The sequence below is a fragment of the Phyllostomus hastatus genome, unplaced genomic scaffold (assembly GCF_019186645.2).
Source record: "Phyllostomus hastatus isolate PE091 unplaced genomic scaffold, TTU_PhHast_1.1 phas_scaffold_755, whole genome shotgun sequence".
NCBI classification, from domain to species: Eukaryota; Metazoa; Chordata; class Mammalia; order Chiroptera; family Phyllostomidae; genus Phyllostomus; species Phyllostomus hastatus.
The window spans coordinates 2619549-2640868 of NW_025334039.1; the positions used below are offsets into that span (position 1 = coordinate 2619549).

The window sequence follows — 21320 nt, forward strand, 5'->3', positions numbered from 1 at the left end:
CCCCCGAGTGCTAAGGGCTCCTCTACAGGCTTCCTTAAGGACTGAATAACAAAGCCACCTGCCAGACAAGAAAAAGGCCAATGCAGAGCCAACACTGGGTCTTTCCAAAAGGCATGAATCCAATGATTCCTCAGCCTGAGGCTACACAGAGCGTTGAACAGTCAGAAATAGACCATCTGTTGTCCTGGCCTGACGGGGAGTTCTGGCCCCGGACGCTTTGGTGGCTTCTCGAAGAAGAAACAGACTCTGACTGCAGAGCAGTGACGCCAGCTGCTGCCAGGCCTCACTGGCCCAGGTCTCCGGGGGTGGCCTGGGCCTTCCCTGGCTTCCCGTTGGCCCGAGTGGGTAAGCCATGGGAATCAAATCTCCACGCGGACCTGGGGGAGGGTCCGGGATGGGTCAGGAGCCAGAGAAGACCAGCTGGGCACTTGGGTTGACCTCAGTGAGGATGACGCCCATGAAGAGAGCTGCTAGCCCCTCCCTAACTCCCATCCCAGGATACGGCCACCACCCACCAGCGCCGACTCACACTGGCCCTGGGTGGGGGCACACCAGCTCAAGAACTTGTTTTTCTCCATTGCCCACCCTCAAAAGCTGCATCAGGGCACAGAAATGACAGCCAGAAGGCCGCCTCCTGCAAGCCAATTAGCCACAGCAGGCAGAGGCACCAAGACGGTGGCCCCGGTGGTGGCCCCTGAGCGTCCTCTGTCTGATGGAGAGGGAACCGGAGGGTGGCAGCCAGAGGCGAATGCCGACCCAGGAGAACAGAGCTTGCTCAGCTACCTGCTGACGGACAGAGTGGCCGGGCGGTGGCTCGCTGTCAGCGGCACCACCGTCCATCCGCCGTCACTTCCCTCGAGTTTTCCTGGGGGGCCACATTTTCTACTCTCTTAACTGAATGAAGTCCTGAGGCTCCAACTGGTGGGTAAAGAGCTCGCTCGTAGCAAAAAGTGGGCAGAGGACATGAAGAGACGTGTCTCCAGCGAAGACACACAGGGGGCCAACAGACATGAAAAGACGCTCAACGTCACTGATCGTCAGGGAAAGGCAGACCCAAAGTGTAATGAGATACCGCCTCGCACCAGTCAGAATGGCCATCGCCGATAACCCAACAAACACCGTGCTGGCGAGGATGTGGAGAGAAAGAGAACCCTTGTGCACTGTTGGTGGGAATGCAGACTGTGGGAAACAGTATGGAGAGTCCTCAAAAATCTAAAAATGGATCTACCGTACGGCCCAGCAATTCCACTTCTGGGTATTTGTGTGAAGATAACAAAAATACTAGTTTGAAAAGATCTTTGCCCTGGCTGGTGTGGCTCAGTGGATTGAGTGCCGGCCTGCGAACCGAAGGGTTGCTGGTTCGATTCCCAATCAGGGCACAGGCCCGGGTTGCAGGCTGGATCCCCAGTAGGGGGCATGTGAGGGGGCATGTTGTTACACATTGATGTTCCTCTCTTTCTTTCTCTCTCCATTCCCCTCTAAAAATAAATAAATAAAATCTAAAAAAAAAAAGATTTTTGCACCCCCACGTTCATTGCGGCATTATTCACAATAGCCAAGACAGAGAAGCCATCCAGGTGTCCACCAACAGATAAATGGATGGAGCTGTGAGATACAGCACACACACAATGGAACATTACACAGCAATAAAAAAAAAGAAGAATGAAATCTTGCCATTTGCACCAACATGGATGGACCCGGAAGGTATTGGGCCAAGTGGAATAAGTCAGACAAAGACAAACACCGTGAGGTCTCACTTGTATGTGGGATCTTACACAACAAAATGAACAAGCAAAAGAAAAGAGACTCACAGAACCAGAGACCAGAAGGGAGGACTTAGGGTTGGGTGAGAGAGGGGAAGGGAAATGTCGTCAATAACACTGTGATAAGTGACACGGTGACAGACGGTGACTAGAATCAGCGGGGCGATCGCACTGCAAGGAGTAAAAACATCGAGTCACTGTGTCGTGCACCTGAAACTAAATAATCAATATAAGAGTATAAACCAACTATGCTCAGACCAAACACATTAAAAAGAGCTCACGTGTCCATACAAGGGATGTGCGGTTTGGGAAAATCATTTCTTTTAATGACAGAGAAAGCACACCAAGCGATAACAGGAGCCCATCAGGAGTTGCCGCCGCACAGGCCAGTGCTCAGAGGCCCTGAGCGGACACTGGACAGTCTCAGGGAAGTCAGTCTCGGTTACGGGAACATCCACGGGGTGTCTCAGAGGCAGGAGACGGTGACGAGTCACGCACGTGCTGTGTGCCTGTCACTTGGATGCCTCTGCAGTCCTTTTCCTTCCTCACTGGAGGGTAGGTTCACCGAGGAGGTTCTCGAATGACCAGGTGGAAGAGAGGCCTCGTGTATCAGCATCACAGAAGAACCGGGACCGAAGGCAGATGTGGCCCGGGGTCTCCACAGGGTCTCCGTGGGTCACACCCACGGAACAGAGCACAGCATCGGTCCTCCGAACAGCGGCTCAAGGAGCGAATGGGATGGATGAACAGCAGCTCCTTGGAGATTTAGGGTGTGTGCACAGCTTCCCAAAGGCATGCTGGGGAATAGGTTTATCAACGCAACTTTGCCATCATCCCAGAGGGTACAAGTCATTCTCCTAGTTTTCATTGCATGTATCTATGTCTCAAATGAAAGGACAAGGAAAAAGGCAGCAACTGAAAAATTATTTGGAGCATTGTGGCACGTCACGAATCTCTTTTGCTTATACTATATGGCAGAGCAAATGGAACCCTGTCCTTATAAACTTTCATTATAGATACCCCTATACTGTACACTCTCCGAATACAGAAAGAATCCATCCTATCATACAGGCTTCATCTTGAAAAATAATCTAGCATAGTCATATTCTCTGGCTAGTAACAAACTATTAACATCTTCTGAGAATACAGAGGAAACTCCAGGATTACTAGCAAATTCTCTGACACCGCCCCCCACCCACGCCCCCATTCAGCATCATCGAGGAACACATTTCTGCAAAAGCATCCCAGGATCATTCATAATTAGGAGAGGAAATGGATATGTTCATTTCACCGAGTGGACTCGCAGCAAGAAGGGATGGAGCGTTATTTTTTTTTTATCTTGGCAAAAAATGAAGCACAAACCTAACATTTCACAGGTTCGGGCCCATGCAAATGCATGATTTGTTATGTGGGGCTGCTTTAATGTCACCCCGAAACCACAATGAGCATGCAGGTGGTTTCCAACTACTGAGTTAGAGTAAGTATTGGCAGTGCACCTCTTCTGTGTAACCATGACCACTAAGGCAAGATTATGATTTCACTTTGTCTAGAATATCGGCACTATCTTGTCGGATGCAGGTTTATACAGGGTGGACCTGTGGCTTACTGTCTTTTTTGTGTTTGTTTTTGTTTTTTAAGAAAAAAAAAATCTCAAAACACAGATCCCTAAACACGAGTCAGTTGAAAACGAACTGTTACGCTTTTAGAAATATATTTGAAACTACAAGGCTGCCCTGTTTTGGTTGTTTCTTCTTATGAACGTTTTAAAAAGTTCCCCACCCCTAAAAATTTGTCAAATTATTTCTTCGTTATTGGGAATGCGATCCTGGTTGACTCTTGATGAACTGCAGCTACTAAGGTTCTGCAAGAGTAATAACGAGTCTCTGCAGTTAGGTTTTCCAGCTGTCAGCCCGGGACCCAAAGAACCTCTAGTTCCCAATCCATCCTTTTGACAGTGGTCCCGGCAATAGATGCGCGGCTACCCGGGGGTGCTTTCGGATGGGGTTTGCTTGGCCGCCCCACGTTGACCTTCACGCTCGGGACCCAGCTGCGCTCCGATCTGCAGACCAGTGGCATGTCCTTCGTGTTTCAACGGGAACTCACGGGAGCCGGATTGGCCTATCCCAGGGAAGCTGAGGCAGTAGAGGCAGCTCCGTGGCCCCGCCTAAAACAGGCGCCCGGTGAAATTGGGGTGTGTGTGTGTGAAGCCAATGCAGCAGGAGAGCTGGAACGTCCCCGGGGAGCACTCCCTGCCTCGGGCGTTTCATACGATGGAGCCTTTGGAAGAGGACAAGTGGATTGACTGAATCCTGATGGCCAACGTCCTCTGTAAGTCCTGGAGCACATCCTGGCCCGTCCCTTCGCCGTTTTTGTCATAGAGGAGCTGCTTAAATGCTTCGTTTTCGATGAGGACCATCATGTTTTTGAGGAAGTAGCCTTCACAGTACGCCGAGAGCTCTGTGACTCCAAGGAACTGTGGAGAGTGGAGAAGAAGCAGGAGATGGTTATGTGTCTGAGATGCCCCTGACGGCTTCCACGGACAGTATGGGAGGGCGCCTGTTCTGGCAGATCGACCGTAAGAGTGACCCTGATTCCCCACCCTTTTCTGTATTCACATTCTTGGGATGTGACTTTGTGGCCCCTCTTGTCAAAGGGCTGGAGTCTCTCGCCACTGCCCGGTCTTGGGACCTGCTCGGGCCAACAGAACATGGCAGAAGTGAGAGCCACCAGCGCTGAGCTAGATTCGGGTGGCGATGTGTACCTCCTAGCTCTCTCTCGGAACCCCGCCTCTGCCTGTGTAGGGGGTGAGTGACTTCATGAGACTGGGTGGAGTCAACCCGGCTGCCCCAGCTGAAGCCTCTGACAGTGACAGAGTCCAGCAGGGTCAGTGCAGCCGGCCATGACTGACCAGCCAGCTGACCTCAGAGGCCAGGCCTGCTGAGACCAGAAGAACCTTTCAGCCCTCCCGTCGACTCGCATGGGAAGTAAGCACTTGCTGTTTCAATCATCGGGGCTTGCGTCTCTTTGTAACACTACAGATCACTGGCCCATGGATGGAGCTGAAGGCACAATTCTAAGGTCTTTAAAGTATTAACTCATTTAATTCTCACACCAGTCCTATGAGGAAGCACTGCCTACTTACCCAGTGTCTTGAGGGCAGGGGGGATTTTGCTTCCGAGGAGACATTTGGAAAAGCCTGGAGATGTATGTTTTTGGTTGTCACAAATGGGGTGGTGGTGGTGGTGGTGGTGGGGGTACTACTGGCATCTAATGGGTAGAAGCCAGGAGTGCTGCTAAACACCCACGATGCACAGGGCAGCCCCACAGAGAAGAGTTATGCAGACTGAACCGTTAACAGTGCGGAGGTTGAGAAATGATCTACAGATGTGGTTCCTGATAGACTAGACCCATATGGAGGGACTCTGTCCCCCTGGCTCACCGTGACGAGCCCAAGCAGAGGGCGTGGCAGGCGGTACACCCTCAGTAAGTACTTGTTGCATATGTGAATGAATGGTTAGCTCTCAGAGTACTGAAACTAACAGCAAGGATTTATCAGAGCGTATGATGTGCCAGGCACCCTGTCAGGCATTTCCCATGCATCATGCCCTTTAGTTCTCAAACTTCCTCGAGGCAGGTACTATTACCGCCTCCAGTGTACAGATGAGGACATGGCGATAACAGAGTGACTTACAAAAATGCACACAACTTGTTAAGGGCAGAACCCGGAACTGAACCCTGATCATTCAAGCCCTTAAGGTTGTGCTTAGCCCATTAGGACGCTCTGCCTGCAGCCAGGTGCCATTCATCGGAGGGCAGGAATTTAACTTCACACGCATGCCTGGCGCAGGAATTCATGTTTGAGGGCAAAAGCGAATGTGGATACGTGGGTCGGCCAGCTGCCTTTAGCCCTTCTCTCTAGCGCTGAGGGGGAGAAACCTCGACATGGGAGAGAAGCATCAATCAGTTGCCTCTTGTACGTGCCCAGACCAGAGATGGAACCTGCAACCTAGGTATGTGCCCTGAGCATCGAACTGCCAACCTTTCACTTTGTGGGATGACACCCAACCAACTGAGCCACACAGGTCAGGGCGCCCTCCTCTGTAGTTTTCAAAGCTTGTAGGTCTCTCTGTTACAAGGACCCGGAGGCTCAGAAGTGGGTTGTTCCGTGCTCCTTGAGATGACACCCTGCTGCTTTATTTAGATACTGAATCGCCCTTCTGAAAGCTCTACGATTCCATCCTTTAGACTGGAGATGCACGTTAAGTTGTTATGGGGCAGAATGCTGAGCTGATGATGAGGCGGTGCCAACAGGGTTACGGCGGAAGGAGCTGGAAGACCTGGGTTCCAGCTGGGGCTGTCCCACCCTTCTGAATATGTGCCCAGGGCTGGGTCCCGTGGCCTCTGATTCAGGGGAATGTGATTCCCGGCAGGACTGTGTCCTCCATCAGGCTCAGGAGGCAGGTCAGGAAAGGAGCTAAGGGAGGGCGGCTCTGGAATCTGCCTGAGTTCTTATTCCAGACTTTGCCACTCACCAGCCATCTGCTGTTGGGAAATTTATGCAATCTCTCTGAGCCTCAGTATTCCTGTCCACAAAATAGGATCGTAATAATACCTAATTGGCCATTGTTGAGATTAAATGAGATAATACATGGGAGTGTTTAGAACACTGGTTGTAATCAGCACTCCACGTTAGTTGTCATGATAAACGTAAACTATACATTTACATTGAGAGTCAACATAATACGTGAGAGTAAATGAATTATTCTCATTCTCCATACCTTATCTCCAGGGACCCACGTGAACAACGAGGCCAGGCTGTGGTAAGGAGAGCTGGCTCAGTCTACAGAATCTAGCTCAGCTAACTGGCTTGTGCCCTTGAACTCACTGACATCATGTGCTGATTCCCTGAGCCAACGGCCCAACTGTCTACACTGCTCTCCTTAGTGGGGACGGAGTTGCAGTTCGGGAGATGAAGAGCTCTGGAGACGGGTGGTGGTGCTGGCTGCATCAGAACCGCACGCTTAGAAACGGTTAAAACGTGAGTTTTGTGAGTTCCATCTGGTTTGCCACAGTAAAAACCTCAGCAATCGCTGTGTGGCTTTCAGCAGGTTACTGCACCTCTCTCTGCCTGCTTCCTTACTCTGACACAGGACTACGGCAGCGATCACTCCACAGGGCTGTGGGGAGGACCGGAGGTGATGGCCGGTGCCACCAGGCTGTTAGCACCGGCGCCTGCACATTTGAAGGGGCTGCTGAGTGCTGGCTTCAGACAGAGGAAGACAGCTCAAACGCAACCTGATCTGGCGCGGTGAGCAAGGAGAGAATTATTCACGTCAGCCATCACTCCAAAGAGTTGTGAATGTCAGGGGCAACGGTACTGAGCTCCAGTGATACAAACGTGTTTTGTTGTCATTGAATTTCTGATCTTCATTGTTTCTTCCTAGCAAATTTTACTCTTCCCGCCTCACCACCCCCGCCATTGTGGTGAGCACAGGAAGCAAAATGAAGCGGCACCTGGACTCCTTAAGCCTCCCAGTCCCAGGGTTCCCACTTGTGAGATGAACTAGATAAAGACCAGGGGTTCCGAAAGCGGGAGTGCGGACTGGCCTTTGCGCTGAAGTCGCAGCAGTCGTCCTGGGAGTCTGTGAGAAATACAGATTCCGGGGCCGCTGCAGGCACGCCGCTGTGGCCACGGGAGGGGGCGGTGCTACACAGACTGAAACTCTCCCCAGTGATTCTGAGCAGGAGTGCCTGATCCCTCTGTCCGTGGATCTCTCCAGTCCTGACCCCCTGTTCTCAACCTCGCTCACATCTGAGAATCACCCAGGGAGCTTGGAAAAACACCTTTCCCCAGGCTCCACCCCCAGAGGCTGACTTAATTGCTCTGTGCTAGGTCCCAGGCACAGGGAGGTTGGGTGAGTGTCGAGGTAAGTCTGCGGGGCATCCATGCAGGCAACAGCAGTGCGAGAAAAGCAGGTGTCGCGCCTGGGCATGGGCCTCTCGCCAGCGTTTGATTCTGTAGGTCTGGGGCGCAGCCCTAGAAGTTATATTTCTAACAAGGCCCTTGATGGTGCTGATGGTGCAGGGTTGGAGCCCACACTTTGACAGCGTCTGTTTCAGCACCTTGCTATTCCAGGTGTAGCTGGGCCAGCAGCACAGGCTGGCCCTGGGGGCTCCTTAGAACCGAAGGGCGCAGGGGGCAGGGCGAGATGGGATGGGGGGTGGGGCTAAATGAATCTGCGATGCCCTTCCCATGCACGTTGGAAGCACAGAGTGGGTTCCCGCTCTCACTGTATTCTACAGGGGGGATGAAGGGAGCAGGAGGCAGATCTCTGGCTGGGTGTCTGTGGGTCAGCACGCCCGCGGTTGGCTCTCTGCCTGTCTCGGTCTGTCTGCGGAGGAGGCCCCTCGCCCACGCGCCTGCGTGGTGTAAGCTCGGGCAGCCCGAGTGGTTGGTTACCTTGGCGTGGTTGTAAATATCCACGCAGTTGTCTGTGTTGATGCCTTTTGCACAGATAATCTCACAGTGTCGCTGCAGAGCCTCCAGCTGGAAGAATTTAGCCGCAGACACAAGCTAAGAACCATAAAAAAAAAAAAGAGCCCATTAGAGGTTGGGAGGTGGGAGGAAAGGAACGACGGTAATAAAAATCCTCGTGTTCCATAGTGTGGTGTCTTGAGGTGAGGGGACCAGAAATAGTGTCGGTGGGTCACTTTAGAGCAGGGAGGTCGCCCTGGAGGAAAGAGACACAGTGATGGACTCTATGGGGGGTGGGGTGGGGTGTAAGGGAACCAACCTCACATCTATTATAGCTGAAGGTCAAGCAAAATGCCAAAAATGGTTCTGTCCAGCACTGATGAATGACCTTTGTGGGGTGACTCAGGACATGGCCCCTCCATGACCTCAGGGAACAGGTGGCTGCCTGGCCAGCAGCCACGGGAACGAGGAACAGGGTCTGTATCTGGGCGTCCCAGCCCTCTCAAGGCCCCTGTGTCTCAAGCCTCTTGTGTTCATCACAAAAGTGTAGACTCCTCACATGCTGCTCCCTCCCTAACCCTGTGAGTAGCGCCATGGCTGGACGTGGGAGGAGGTCCCTCCTGCCCCGCCCACTGCCATCGGGCCCTCCCCGGTAACAGAGTTGTAAAGGGTGTGGCCACCTCTGCTGGTCCTCTGGCGGAGGGGGCTTTCGGAACATCACAAACACAAATGCAGCTCCCCCACTTGGAGCTCCTGCGTTACAATAATATTATTCAGCAAGTTGGACATGGACGCGGCTGGCTCCCTCTGTCCATCTAGGTCTCTGCTCAGATATCGCCTCCTCGAGAGAAGCCTGCCAGACCACCTCGTCTCAGGGTGCCTCCCCCATCACCGCCTGTCCCCGGCCCCTGTCTTTCTTTCTCTTCCTCACAGCCCGTCTCACACCAGACATGACATCATGCCTGTCGCCCTCCCCGGAGTCTGGGAGGGCAGGGAGCTCTGTCCGTCTGCATCACTGCTGTACCCCAGCCCTGAGCACCACGTGGCTGCGGGGAAGATGCTCAACAGAGGCACTGAGAGAGCAACAGGCTTGGGGGAGGGGAGAAAGAGCCAAAAGAGGAGTTCCAAGGGGCTGCCTTTGCGGAAAGGGTGGGGCGGGTGGTGTGTCTGGCTGAGTGAACTGCCTTTTTTTTTTGGACAAACGCCTTCTGCATTATTTACACAATCTAAATGTACGTTCATTATTTTGATTTAAAAAGTTTTAAAGTGTTTACAAAAGAGCCCGTGCCCTCAGACTGCGGCCTGGTGCTGAGGAAGAGGAGAGGTGCCAGAGGGGTGGTCCAGAGAGACTAGGGCGTTAACTTTCGGGGGGTGGAAAGGGGAGTGACTGTGGGAGCTTTCATGGAGTAAGAAAAGGACAAAAGGGGCCACACAGTGAGTGCACAGCCCTTATGGGACCCACTGTGTGCTGGGCACTATTCTAAGCACCTGATAGACAGGAACTCTTAAAATCCTGAAAACCCAATGAGGTAGATACTATCACCCCCATTTTACAGGTGAGGAAACTGAGTCTCAGAGAGGTTACATAACTTGTCCCAGATCACACAGCTCAGAAGAGGCAGAGCCTGGATTTAAACCCGGTCTGTCCCGGAGCCGATGCTTCGACCACCGTGTGAGGTAGCCTTGTGATTGTATCTGACATCTCCGATCAGCCAGGCACCCTAGACTTCAGACACCTGAGTTGGGGAGGGGGGTCCTGTCTCTGCTCAGGGTAGGAGTGATTTTGGCTTTTGGATCAAAGCTCCCAGTTTGAAGTAGGAAAACCAACAAGGGTTCCATGTCTTGGCAGGAGCAGGCGAAACGTTGGCCTTGGACAGGAAAAAGCAGGGACAGACAGGTTCCCTGGCACAGGTTGAACTATCAAGGGCAGATGGGAGTCAGGGAGCAGCCAGCCAAGGGGCTGCGGAGGGAGGGCCGGCCAAGGGCAGTGAAGCTAGGTGAGCTTTGTGACGGCTCTCGGCGTCCGGCCAGGGGCAGCGCTGCGAGCCGAGGGAGGTTTTCAGGTGATACACTTCTCTCACAGACGAGGAGGCAGGAGAAGTCACTCAGGGCAGTTCCTGAGGCTGCTGCTGAGCCCCAGCTGTGCCGGAGACTCAGCTCCTCCAGTTGATTTCCTCTACCCCACCCCCCAGAGCGGGTTACAACTCAGTGTCACAGGCAGGGGTTGGGCTAGCGCACTGAGCACCCCAGCCTTCTAGGGAGCGATGAGAAGCCTACCGTTTGGGGGGCCTAAGGCATCGGGAGGGCCCCAAAGCCTGCATCCAAACACAAACCCAATGTGGGTCCCCCAGACCTGCTGCTGATATGTGCCGTGACTGGGTTGGTGGAGGTGTCCCACCCCGCCCCGATGACACGGCAGATTCCTTACCTCCATTACCTCGTTGTTTTTAATGAGAAGGGACTCTGGGCCACCGTAGTAGAGATACTGCATGACCAGCTGCAAGAGAGGACACAGTGAGCAAAGCGTCAGCGACACGGACACAGTCCTCTTAAAGCGGCATTAAAATCCATTTCTCCTCCTGGAACCTTTCTTTAATAAAGTCCAAACCAGTGACAACAACAGCCCTGAGAGCCCTTGACAAAGCACTTCTGGGTCCTGTTATTGCAGTCACTCGAGGTTGGGCCGAGGACTTGAAATGCCGCTCCCCAGTGGAAACCTCGGGGCTCACGGCATTTAAATGGGGCTGCCCCGCGCCACCTCCGACTCTGGCCTGCACAAGCCTTTTCTGCAAGGGGGTGCCATGAGCCGTCATTAGCCCGAACGACCTGGTTATGGAGTTGTTTTTCTTGGCAGCTGTCAACCTGCACGAAGCAGGGATTCACATGGCGAGCACAGCCTTATGGAGGAGGCCCCGCGCCCAGGTGCAGCCTCAGCTGCGTCTGGCTCTTGCCCACGTGCGATGTTAAGCAGCCTTGGAGGTAGGGCATTCAAAGCAGCCTCATTAACTACAATTCTCCTGTCAGCGTGGAAGTGAAGTGAACAGGCCCCTGGGAGCCTCCTTCTGGGTTGGATTCAGCCCGACTTGGCCTATTTCAAGCCACAAATGAGGCTTTTCTTCTTTTATGGGGAAGAAGGCGGGCACGGGAGAGGGGGGAAGTCCCCGGGGCCTGCTCCCTGCCCCTTACAGGAGTCTGAGGCTCTTGTGGCCAGGACGCCTTCCCCGGCCTGAAGCAATTACAGGCCTCACTTCCTCGGACTGTGCGTTCCCACGACGGTTGCTTGTTCTGTGAATCTGTTGAATCTGCTGAGTCCCTGCTGCAAGACTGGTTCTTCTTTCAGGGACCCCCCTGTTGGTCCCAGGCCTAATGGTGGGAGTGCATGCCGCCTTCTCGAGTGCTCAGAGGGCTGGGGACAGGCCATTTTCCAGCATCTCGCTCAGGCTCCAAACTCTAATGGCTGACTTTTAGGGAAGGCCCCGGTCCCCACAGCAGGGAGGCAGTGAAGAGACCTGGGCCTGGGGGTCAGCCAGGCCTGCGTGGGAACCTCAGCTCCACCTCAATGAGCGGCAGGAGCTTAGGCCAGTCCCTCCACCTCTCTGAGGCCCCGCCCTCTCTGTAAGGTGGGAATGCTCCCTGGAGGGGCAGCTGGAAGGGCTGAATGAGGTGATGGACAGCAGTGGTTCCCAGTGGGGTCCCTGGACCGGCAGCATCGGCATCTCCTGGGTTCTTGTAAGAAATGCAGATCCCCAGGCCATAGCCCAGGCTTACAGAACCAGGAATTCTGGGGGTAGGGCCAGGAATCTGCATTTTGGTGAGTTGTCTGTGTTTTAACAAGCCTCACCCCCGCCCCACCGCCTGCTGGGTATTTTGAAGCCTGCTCAAGTTTGGGAACCACTGTAACTCAGAGCACTGGTGGTCCCTCTTGCCTGCACACCAGGACGATGGGGGGAGGGGAGGGCAGACTTCAAAGTGCTGATGCCTGGGCCCCAGCCCAGATTCCGATCTAACTGATCTGATTCGTGGCCTGGTCGCTGGGCACTGCAAAGCTCCCCAGGTGATTCTAACACGCAGCCCGGGTGGAGAACCACCGGCTTGAAACCTTGCACACAGTAAGCGCTCAAGGAACGGGAGCTGTTCTTAGCATTGTTGCCATTTAGGAAGAGAATTCCAGAACCAGGTACCTAGGCTCTGGCACCAGGCAGGCTGGTTCGAATCCTGGCTCTGTCACTAACCAGTACTAAGACCAGGGGGCACATCAGTTACGTTCTTTGGGCCTCCGTGGTCTTCTCTCTCAAGCTGGCGAGAATAATCCAGACGACCACGTGTGAGCAGAGGCCAGGGCCTCAGTGGCAGTCGGGGCTGCATTATGGTCTCTTCACCGCTCTCCCCACTCCTAATCCTAAAGCGGGGCCACAGTTTCATGGGAACGTTGAAACCCAATAGCTGCCGCCGTTCCAGAAAGGGCTGTGGCCACTTTCAGTAGAAACTGTGGTGAGGGGCTGGGAAAAGGAGAAACAGGCCCCCGTATGTATGGGGGTGTGCCCACTGCCCAGCCCCACCTTAGGGCTCCAGCCTCTTCTCTGCTACCCCCCAACCCAGTGGGATGGCTCTGCCAGGCTGGCCTTGGCCTTGGCCTCTTTCATCTGTTCCCCAATGCTTGATGCAAAGTGGCCCATTCACCAGGGACTTACGCTTGGCAGGGAGGTGCTTTATCAGTTACGCCTTAGGAAACAACAACTGACTTAAAAACTGCCATGACAAACCAGATGCCAAGCTGAACGCTTTCTCATGCTGTCCTGCTCACTCATCTCTGCAAGAACCCCTCGCCGGAGGGGTGATGGTGACTAACTTGTTAAAAATGGGGGGCGAGGGGGGCTCAGAGAAGAGAGTGCCTTGTCTATGATTATTTGGGGAGAATTCCTTATTTTGAAGTTTTAGCACAGTCAAAGGAGCACACCTCTCATGGTGGAATTGTAGACGTTAGGGGCTGGTGTGAGGGCTTGGTGTGTCTCCCTGGCAGCCCTCTGGACGAACGGCAGGATCTGGGGGACCAGAGTCAATGGTGGAGGGAAGAACCAGCATCTGGCCTGCCTTCTCTCCACTGGGCTCAGCCTATGCAGTGCCAATGTGTCGTTCCTGTTTCCGACACCCCTGGAAGACCCAGCCGACGGGCTGATCATCACTTTCCCTCAAACGTACCACAGGTCTTCCCACTTCTGCGCCTTTGTTCATGTTTATGCTGCTCCTGCCCCTGGAACCCTGTTTCCCACCCGCTAGGTGAGGAAACTGATGCTCAGAGAGGATGGGTCACGCGAGGGACACTGAGTTTAAACAGGGGGAGGAGCCTGTGTGAACAGGAATGTAGCCCTCAAATCCTGGAATGTGGCTCTGTCCTGCAGTGTCCACATCGGGACCCCTGCCCTGTAACCCTGGTCACGGCTAGCCTGGCCTCCTGCTTGTCTCTCAGAGTCTCATCAACCGTCTTAGCATGTGAGTCTTACCCACTTGTTTCCTCTTTCCAGCGCTGTCCTTCCAGAAGTGGAGGAACGGGAGGAAACAAGCCCTGCTCAGAAGGTGGTACATATGGTCCCCAGCACCTCCATGCGGGCTTACTGACCCTGGCTGGGGGGAGGACAGCATGGAGGGTCCCCAGGCTCCCCTGGGTGGCAGGAAGCTGCCCACAGGGTTCATGCCCTGGGTGAGCCTCGGAGCCCTATTTGGGCTGCAAAGTTGATGCGGGAGCGGGTGGAGGGCTTCTATGCGCTGCAGGAATGTCCTTACGATTCAGGCGAGAGGGAGGGGCGGGGAAGGGGAGAGGGCTGCAGTGCCCCTGCAGAGATGCCACATAAACCAGGACCCATCGCTGATGGTGCCGACTTCCCCGCATGGGAAAGAGACAGGGTAATGTCATCCGACCTCTGACAACGGCACCTTCCTTTCCTGTGTACGTTCAGTTCCGATCAACGTTAAGAAGACATTGGACTCCCTGAAGTCCACTGGTGCCTGTTCACACCGGGCTGAACTACGGACCTGGGACGTGACCTGTCCCCCCTCCCCAGGCGCCTTTCTGAAGCGCGAAGCCTTGCTATGGCTCGCCAACTCCCCAGCCTTCAATATTTCCGCTGACACCTCAGCCAGGAAGCCACCCCAGTTTCCCTGGTCGGAGAGGAGTTTCCCACAGCACGGGGGCTCCCTGCTCCCTGCCACACACCCCACATTCCACTGTCATTAAGAAATTACTCAGAGTTACCCCGTCTGGACTGGGAGTCCCCAGGAGATGAGTGCCCTTTACCCTGGGTCCCCAGGGCCCAGCACAGTATCAGGCACATAGTAGGTGCACAGTTTGCAGTGCAGGGATGAATGTATGTTAAAGAGCAGTGTGAGGAGGGGCCCAGGGGGCAGGAGACGGATGATTTGTTGCAGGGGCTGAGCCACAGGCCGAGGACCAGAGGGAACCTCCTGGGACCTGCGCCCGCCACCTGGTGCTCCAGGCCACAGGGGGGCTCACCTGAAAGATGGGGTACTTCACGTAGCCGATCTCTATGCAGTTGCCGTCGTTTGTCGGTTTGCTGGACAGGAGCGCTTTGAACCTGAACGAGAACACAAAAAGAGAAAAAGACTCACAAACACACTCTCAGCTGGCAAGAAACTTACTCTTTTATCCCCCTACCTCTGACACATAGCAATGACATCTCCACAGATAGTTTTTTTTAAAGATTTTTGTTTACTTATTTTAGAGAGGGGGAGGGAGAAAGAGAGGAAGAAAAACATTGATGTGCGAGAGATACTTGGATCAGTTGCCTCTTGCACAAGAGACACATCGATCGGTTGCCTCTCATACCCCCTTACCTGGGGACCTGGCCCACAACCCAGGCATGTGCCCTGACTGGGAACTGAACCGGTGACCTTTTGGTTCACAGGCCAGCACCCAATCCACTGAGCCACAACAGCTAGGGATCCACAGATTTCTTAATCTAAGCCTCTCCCTCCCTGGATGATACCATAATCCAATGTAAAGTTCAAGCTCAACTTTAAAGAACAGTGTTACATCTCAAACGGGTGATTAGGGAAGAATGGAGGCCTCGGAAAACCCCCTCTGTCTCGCAGGGCCCACCACAAAGGCGGCCTCTTTCGGGGGGTCTTCTCTGAGCTCGGGCTTCGTGGCCCTCTGCTGTCCGTGGAGCAATCCCGCCCCTCCTGCCCCTCCCGCACAGCCGCTGCTGCCGCAGGGCAGGGTCTCCTGCCCTTTCTGCCTCTGCCGCGTCCTGGGAACCAGTGCCCGTCGGATGCATCGTAGGCATTTACTCAAGACCTGACGACTCCTGGAGGATCTCCCTCTGGTGACCTTCTGCCTGGGGTTTCGATGCACTTTCCTGCCCTCGACTAAACTGTACGCTCCTTATTCCTTATTTAGGAATAAGCTCAATTTTTCTTTAATTAAACTTTTAGTTTTGAGGTACTTAGAGGTGTGGAGAAAAGCTGCAAAGACAGTACAGAGTTCTTGTCTACCTTTCACCCAGTTCCCCCTAACGTTAACATGCTACACGGGCAGCCCAGCACCGCTGTGGAAACCAAGACATGAACATGGGCACGGTATCTGTCCGGTTCTTCTGTAGTGTCACAACTGAGAACCAGGCAAGGGACGGCATATTCTCCTTGTGCTGGCAAAGCAGACGTGTAGGGCTTGTATCTGGTTTGGGGGGAGCACGGTGGATGCCAGGATGCTGTCAGGACCCAGGGCGTGCTGGTCAGACACAGTCCCGAGCAGACGTCCTGGACGGAGGTGGACTCCTCACTCCCTGCTCGCCGCCTCCTCCTCCTCCCTTGGGCATCACTCTCTCCACTGCCCAGCTTCGCCGATCCTGTTCGGGTCCTTGGACAGTGTGGTTCCACATGGTCAGCCCCAGGTCATCTCGAACCGAGAGGAGGAGGAGGGGAGCCGTGGCGGGACTGCAGGAGGGCGTTACACAGTTGTGCACTCCACAGCCAGGGAAAAGCAAGGTTCAGGACCTGTGTATTTTGGTGGCTTATGCCAGAGTTCCCTGGCATTTGGAGAACAGGCCTTTCAAGGATGCTGCGAGTGAGGTTTCAGGCTGTGCACTCACTGCCCGAGGCACCTGGCCAAGGGAGCGAAAACCTAACCCTCGCTCTCCTGAGTTTTGCCCCACATGTGCTCTGCCTGCCCAGGGTTCCAGACACCCAAGCCACACAGAGGAGCTGCTGTTTACACTAGTGGCCGCCCTGTATTCCTTCTCTTTAATGGCGTGCGAAAAAAACCCACGTAACATAAAAATTTACCATCTTCACCATCTGTAAGTGTGCAGTGATGTTAAGTATACTCACACTGTCGTGCAGCCCGTCTCTGGAAGGTACCATGTGCCCTCCATGCCCTTTAAACTAACTCTTCTTTCCCCCTCCTCCCAGGCCCTTGGCGAGCACTGTTCTGCTTTCTATGAATCTGACTGGTCTAGTACTGCATGTAGATGGAATTGTCCAGTATTTGTTTTCTTGTGACTGGCTTATTTCACTCTGTCTAATGTCCCCAAGGTTCATTTGTGGCATAACATGTGCCAGGATCACCTTCCTTTTCCAGGCTGAATCACACATGTATACACCACACTGTGTCTACCCATGCATCCACTGACGGACACCTGGGTTGCTTCTGCCTTCTGGCTGCTGCAGATAATGTTGCTCTGAACACAGTGCACAAATGCCCTGGGCTCTCGATTCCTCGATTTTGTGCAGGTTACCTGCCAGTCTAGTGGAGAACACCGGCAAAACTGAACCTCAGAGTTGAGTCATAGCAACAGCCACTCTCGTGACTTTCCTGCTGTCCACACTGATGGCACATACCTTGGAGAGGCTGTAAATAACAGTACTTTGTGAGCGTAAAATGGTCTTCCTTCTACCAGAAAGGTGACATCAGACATTTCCTTGTTGTTGAGGAAGTGAGGATCTGGAAGAGAAAAGGGGGAGGGAGGTGGCATCAGTGGAGAGAAGGGTGAGGTTTGGATTCTGGGGGATAAGATACTCATGGGTGAGATTGTGACCACACGGGAGTCGGAATCAATCAGCGGGACACTGCAATCACTGACATTCAGTTTTTCATAGAAAATCTTCACAGCTTGTTTGCAATTAAAAGTAGCATTTCCACCCTGGCTGGTGTGGCTCAGTGGACTGGGCACCAGCCTGAGAACCCAAAGATCGCTGGTTCAATTCCCAATCAGGGCACATGCCTGGGTTGCAGGCCAGGTCCCCGGTTGGGGGCGTGTGAGAGGCAACCAATCAATGTATCTCTTGCACATTGATGTTTCTCTCCCTCTCTTTCTCCCTCCATTTCCATCCCTCTAAAATAAATAAGTAAAATCTTAAAAAAGAAAAGCAGCACAATCTCCAGAGAAGACTGGCCCGTACGCTGATGAGTTCAGATGACCTGCAGGCATGAAACGCAAACACCGGCCCACCTTGCCTCTAAGAATGTTGTTACCCCCTGGTTTCCTGCCTCTTCCTGGTGTTCCTGCACGGGGTGAGGAAAGCTGCCCCCTTGCCCCTGCATTCTGGGTGATTCCAAACCCGAGCCTTTCTTTCCCGGGGTCAATGGCACATGAGCCAGCCCCCTGCCCTCGTCTCCAATAATAACTGGCACCGACTGGGCACTCACAGTGTGCCTGGCCCTGGGCAAGCTGGCACTCACACATGGAAACTCATTCAGCCCTGGGGGACAGGGACCCCTGTCAGGTGTGCAGTTGAGGGAACCGAGGCAAAGAGGTTACAGTGACTCGCTCCAGTGGGTGACAAGCGGAGGAACTAGGATTTCAAGGCAGACATTCTGACTCAAGGGCCTGCATTGTTCAGCACTGGGATTCTCCCATCTGCCCGTCATTTCCGCCATTCAGACCTGGGGCTGCTGAAGGTGCCCGCCTGTCCTCTGCCTACGCGACAATATCCACTCCCACCCCGCCCCCGCCCATCTCTGCCCCTGCCAGGGCCCACCGCGCTCAGTTCCTGAGCCCATCCAACCTAGGTGAGAGGGCAAGGCAGTTCGACCTCTGCTGGGCTTCCTCTTAGGTCACTCACCCTGTTAGCTTGCATGGGCTGCAGCATCCCAGGGTAGGCCTTTATTTTTTATTTATTTATTTTTAGAGAGTGAAGGGAGGGAGAAGGAGGGAGAGAGAGAAACATCAACGTGCGGTTGCTGGGGGCTGTGGCCTGCAACCCAGGCATGTGCCCTGACTGGGAATTGAACCTGCGACACTTCAGTTCGCAGCCCACACTCAATCCACTGAGTTATGCCAGCCAGGGTGGTGGGCCTTTATTTTATTATTTTATTTTATATTTTTATTTTATTTTTTCAGGGTAGACCTTTAGAGTCTCTAAATCAAAGATTGCTTAACATCTGTATTGTCCCTGTAGCCTCATTGTTACTCTGCACCCGCTCTGTCTGCCCCTCCCTCCGGCCGGCCCGCCTCTGGGAGGGCAGGGCCTTGCCTGCCCTTCTCGCCTCCTTCCCTCTGCCGAGCACCGCAAGGTGGCAGAGTACAGTAAGAACATGGGCTCTGAGGCCGGAAACCTTAGTGACCTTGGGCAAGTGGTTGAACCACTCCGTGCCTCTGTTTTCCTTCCTGTAAAATGGGCATGCCAACACCCATTCCGCACCTGCACCCTAGAGCTGCAGTGAGCATTGCATGAGTTAATTTATGTGAAGCACTTGGCAGGATGGCTGCCATATACCGCCCCTTGGAATGAACTGAGCACCTAGACTTTTTTGATCTAGAATTTTTTGGACGAATGAAAGGATGCCTTGACCATTGCTTCAGAAGCTTGTCCTTGAGGCCTGTCGAGGACCCTGGGCCCCTTCTTCACCTGGGGATCTGCTTGTTGTTGATGGGCCCTTCCCCAGGGGTTAGAAGTTTGTCCTCAGATGAAACCCCGGCTCCTCCTACAGCCGAGTTTAGGCTGCTGCCCCAAGACCGCTGAAGGAGGGAACTGACCCGCTGGATTTCTGGGGGCCATGACCCGCCAGCTGTTGGGCCCATCCTGCCTGACCTTGAGCCCCAGGCCCCCTTTTTTGCCTGGACGCTGCTGTAACTTGGACCCAGAGCTGGGCTTCCTGGCTGATTCTGCTCACTCAGCCCTCCACCCCTCTGCTGCCCCAGACAGGGGTGCTGCTGGTTGGTCACCCCCCCTCAGTCTCTGTCACCTCTTCCCGTGAAGAAGCTTTAATGTAAAACATGTCAAAAAAGCAATACAAAGTCAAAATCAACTGTAATCCCACTATCTTCAAAATTTTTTATTCATCGCCCCATCTCCAAATTTGTAAAACTATCCAGGTAAAGAGAAGGAGAGAGGGTTCAGAGGGAGACCTTGGAGTTGACAAAACCCCACTTTTCCACTTGCTGTAAAGACAGTTAACAGGCTGCAGCGGCTTCCCCCTTCTTCTCAGACACCTGCCTCCCTCTGCTCACTCTCTCTCCCACTGTCCACCTCCAACCATCCCCATCTTGCACCCCAAATTGCTAATATCTCCTCCCGTTAGCTCTTGTTACCATTCTCTCCCAGAATTCACTGAGACAGCAGGAGGACAATGTATTCACAAACACATTAGGCATGCACACGGCAGTTTGCCATAGTCCCCGCCACTCCCTACTGTCTTACACTGAGGCCATTTCACTCATTTATATATGACCTGCCTGGCCCTATAGAGATGCCAGTTTGGGACCCTTGTCACTGATCCTTCTAACTTTCCTTTAAAGCGGGTCCTGAAAGAACCCACTGTTTGGCAACTGTTAGTTATCCTGGCTTGACATGTTATACTGCAGATGCAAAACACTACATGTTCCATATTCCATGTATCCATAATTATACATATATTCTGTCCTTTTTCTTTCATATTATGCCTCTCAGGCCTGCCTTTCTTCTCTTGCTCTCTCCCTCAGAATCCCAAGGCTTGGCAAAAAAATAAAAACGAGGACTTTAAAATTGCTGATGAAAGAAATCCCAGCAAGTTCAGAAGGAAAAAAAAAAGTTCCTTCCTCTCCTACAGCTACAGGAAAGCAGAATTTATGCTGCACCGTTAGAACAGCCCTCGCAAAAAGTCACCCTAACGAGGGTGCCTGGGAGGACGCCCAGAGGTCAGATTGCTGCTCCCTTGTGGGGGGGGGTGCAGCCTCCACGCTCTGAAGTTTAGTAATTTGATTGGTCTTCCTAATTTGTTGCACTTAGGATATGTTAATTAACACCCGTTTTCTCCAAGGTGGAAATACTTGTGGTTCGGGTGCATCCTGGTTTGCTCACAGGACTCTGCTGCGAAGTTTCCCATTTAGCAACAACACTGTGTTATTTACATTGACCATTTATTCCTGGTGGGAATGAAGGTGCAATATTTTCAAATAGTTCCATGAGTTCAGGCTCTTCCCTCACACCGGCTCGCCTGTTTGAAAAGGAGTGGTTTTGCGAAAGAGTAGAATTTTCTGATGCTTCCTTTACCCAGTGTTTTCCAGTCTTTGTAGGAAAAGGAAGTAGGAAGCGGGAAAGTCCCCAACCTTCATTAGAAGAGGACTCCTTTCATATTAAAATACCTTTAATATTTTATAACTCCTCAGGCAGCAAGGAGACAGGCCCTGCAACAGAAGGCTCAGGGTTCAGGTTTCAATTCAAGGCAGCCAAGTATTTCTTTGCCTTTTTTTCCAGGCTGGTCACCTGGGCTGCAGCAGCCTCAGGGTCCTCGGAAGGAAATCAGTGCCCGACGGAGAGGTTTCTTCTGGAAAACCCCAGAAGCTGAAACCCCAGGACGATGTGATTATGGCTTCGGGTGAACGTAGTTCGGGGCCCAGCGCCACTTGCACTGATACTGCGGGGTCGGCAGAGCCCCCGCTTCCTCAGCTGTGACGTGGGGTGACTCCCTGTGTCCTCCCGCCTCCTGGGGTGGCCCGAGGGTGACATGAGCTGGGGTAGGTCGAGGGCTCGGCTGGGGCCGGCTCAGGGCGAGTGTCCAGGAAGAAAGAATACAAGCGGAGACGGCTACCCTGACGGGAGTTGGAGCACCCAAGATCCTCAGCTCAGGTAGGTGCCCCTCACGTGTG

The 21320-nt window shown here is 53.4% G+C and overlaps 1 protein-coding gene across 1 annotated transcript in view; it reads right to left on the reverse strand.

The window, feature by feature from the left end:
* Positions 1-2062: 2062 nt before the first annotated feature.
* BTBD11 (BTB domain containing 11) overlaps positions 2063-21320 on the reverse strand; it is a 260130-nt gene continuing 240872 nt past the window's right edge. The window contains exons 13-17 of the mRNA XM_045826636.1: positions 17092-17194; positions 14747-14828; positions 10667-10735; positions 8224-8337; positions 2063-4236 (exon numbers count right to left, since the gene is read on the reverse strand). Of these exons, the coding sequence (XP_045682592.1) occupies positions 4027-4236; positions 8224-8337; positions 10667-10735; positions 14747-14828; positions 17092-17194 (578 nt within the window). The 3' untranslated portion in view covers positions 2063-4026. The remainder of the gene's footprint in view (positions 4237-8223; positions 8338-10666; positions 10736-14746; positions 14829-17091; positions 17195-21320) is intronic.